The sequence below is a fragment of the Penaeus japonicus genome, unplaced genomic scaffold, assembly GCF_977035675.1.
Source record: "Penaeus japonicus unplaced genomic scaffold, GWHDUDI00000001_assembly GWHDUDI00000009, whole genome shotgun sequence".
NCBI lineage: Eukaryota > Metazoa > Arthropoda > Malacostraca > Decapoda > Penaeidae > Penaeus > Penaeus japonicus.
Genome location: NW_028234411.1, coordinates 22,352,061 through 22,354,560, shown reverse-complemented (window position 1 = coordinate 22,354,560; position 2,500 = coordinate 22,352,061). Strand labels below are relative to the sequence as shown.

Genomic DNA, 2,500 nt, shown 5'->3' with positions numbered 1-2,500 from the left:
CAGAAGTAGTGTACAAATACTAGTTTTGCTTAACTGTTGCAGCATACAGTTATTACAGTAAATACTAACTTGCAATTGAATATATTTCGGACGGAAGAAGTGGCAGTTGAAAGCAGCTGAGACTAAACAGAATGAACTACAAGCAGTCCTAGAAACGCAGAGAGCTAAGACTGCTGAGCTGGATGCTGAACTCCATAAACTTCAAGGTTGGTCTGTTGTACAAATTTTGTCGTATCTTTAATTGATAAGTATTTTGGTTTCACGTGATCTCTGGGTTAACTTTTATCGTTAACTGTAATATGCTTCTCAGATGAGTACAATCTCTAATGTTCATATATTTTTTTTATGTCAAGGAATGTATTGGAATGTATTCCCTATATTTTGTATGCTCTAGAGAGTAGTCATGTGACAGATGATATTAAAATATAATTTTTCACATTATAAAGTGGACGAATGACTTGATATATTTGAGATTTTATAAGTAGTTAAATAAGGTTAATGATCCATAATAATGTTCCAGGCAAAGACATGGAAGCAAGGGAGCGTGAGAAGTTTCACCTGGAGATGGCAGAGGAGCTCAACCAACAGCTGAGAGCCTACAAGGATCAGCTGGATTCCATTCGCGCTCTCACCTCTTCCATCCAAGAGCAGACCACGCATAGGGTGTTGGTATTCTACGTTTTTTTCTTGTATATTAGTTTTATTTCTTTTAGGGGGCCTTCGATATTTTGTTCGATATAAATATTATGCGATTAGATGACAGGCTAGATTAGAGGTTTTAAGCCGTGGGTGTAATTCTCAGGGAAACCTTGGGTGTCAATAATGAAAATACATTAGCATTTCACCTTATAAAGGGAAATTTAGCAACTATCAACTCAACACCGTCTTGTATATCATTCAGGAATTGTTGAATATGCACATCAGGTATTTCCCTACTCTGTATAGTGCACATTCGCTTAAAATACATCGCCACTGATATCAGCATATAAATTAAACATGGAAATAGCATTAACGGCAGAACTTTCCTCTCCACGCGAATTAACACCCTTTCGAATATAAAATGTAATTTACATCCATATTAGCGATGATTCCCTCTGTCGTCCTAATCTTGTGTCGCTAAATAACACAAACAAGATCTATGGAAGAGTTCCCTGATTTTTAATATGTTGGTTATTGTTTGTTTTTTGTTTTTTCCTTGTCAGTGATTCCACTTTTGATAAAAAAAAAAAAAAAAAAAAAATATATATATATATATATATATGCAAAACAATATGCATACTGAAGGCAACAAAAAGTCAGGGAGGATTGTTGGGGTATTTTGAGTCATCTACAAATATCTGATGGTTCTCATTAAACTGTGCAAGAGACCTATTTATAATGACTACTTGCTAAAAGTCAGAAAGGATGAGAGTGAGTGCAACAAAGTGAAAACGCTTTGTTTCAAGATGTATTTGTGTACAAAAGTAATAAACAAGAACATCTTTTGCAGTGCTGAATACGAGTGCAAGAGCAGAGATCTCGTTAGAAGGTTCCAGTCTCTGCAGCTTTTGGATAAGGTGAGAAAGACAAGACAGACATCCAAATGACTGATGAACAGGTGTGATGATGCTAGTAGACCAACACTAAGAGAATGTGTAATCTATTCAAAGGTTGTTAAGGCCAAGGAAATCAAATGAATACTTCTAAGAGTTATTTTGAGGATGGAAATTATGAGAAAATTTTCAAAACAATTCGGGATTAGTTGTACATATTGATTCCCTCTGCCATTTGTGTTATATTTGAAAGCCGGACTTGTGACTACCCTTGCGTACTGTGTTCGTAGCATACAGAATTAAGAGTTTCTGTAAATATTTCTGCTTTCATCATCTCATGAGTAAGGGCCTGTTTCATTAGTAATCCATGTGAAGGATTCCTGCTGGACTAATTGTAAACAAAACAACGAAAATATACGAATATAGGAAAATATGCGAATATGTCGAAGGCCTTTTCGCTTTATTTCTTGCACAAGGTTTTTGTTTCCCCGTTTTTCCCTTCGCTGTTTAGTCTACAACCATTGCTTTAGTATGTTGCAGGGTTAAACAACAAAAACTTGTAGAATCCTTGGATGTTCTATTTCCTGCTATTGTAAAGTTGTTGCCGTATTTCAGTTCACAAATGATAACTATTTTTAATGACTCTTGCTCTCTTAATGAATATCTGTCCAATCTATATCGCATGATAAAAACAAAAAAAAAATCAGTAACATCCTTTAATACATCGTAAAATTTCACTGTCATCAAACAACTAATGATAAGTACTCTTCCGGAGGTTAGGAGGAGGAGACAACCCCTGAGACCCTGACGGAGGAAGACGTACAGGAACTGCAGGAAGAAGTGACAGAACTGGAGACACTTGCACAGAACCTGTCAAGTGCTCTTGGTTTAGGCCTTCCTCTTGATTATTTACTTGACTTGACGTAAGTGGGTATTTTTGGCCTTTCTACGAAATTATGTCAGTGGAA

At 36.0% G+C, this 2,500-nt stretch overlaps 1 protein-coding gene across 1 annotated transcript in view; it reads left to right on the top strand.

Annotated features, from left to right (window-relative positions):
• Positions 1-2,500, top strand: part of LOC122252538 (uncharacterized) — a 4,515-nt gene that overhangs the window by 1,050 nt on the left and 965 nt on the right. The window contains exons 2-5 of the mRNA XM_043015050.2: positions 98-206; positions 521-665; positions 1,490-1,556; positions 2,313-2,455. Coding sequence (XP_042870984.1) covers positions 98-206; positions 521-665; positions 1,490-1,556; positions 2,313-2,455 — 464 coding nt within the window. The remainder of the gene's footprint in view (positions 1-97; positions 207-520; positions 666-1,489; positions 1,557-2,312; positions 2,456-2,500) is intronic.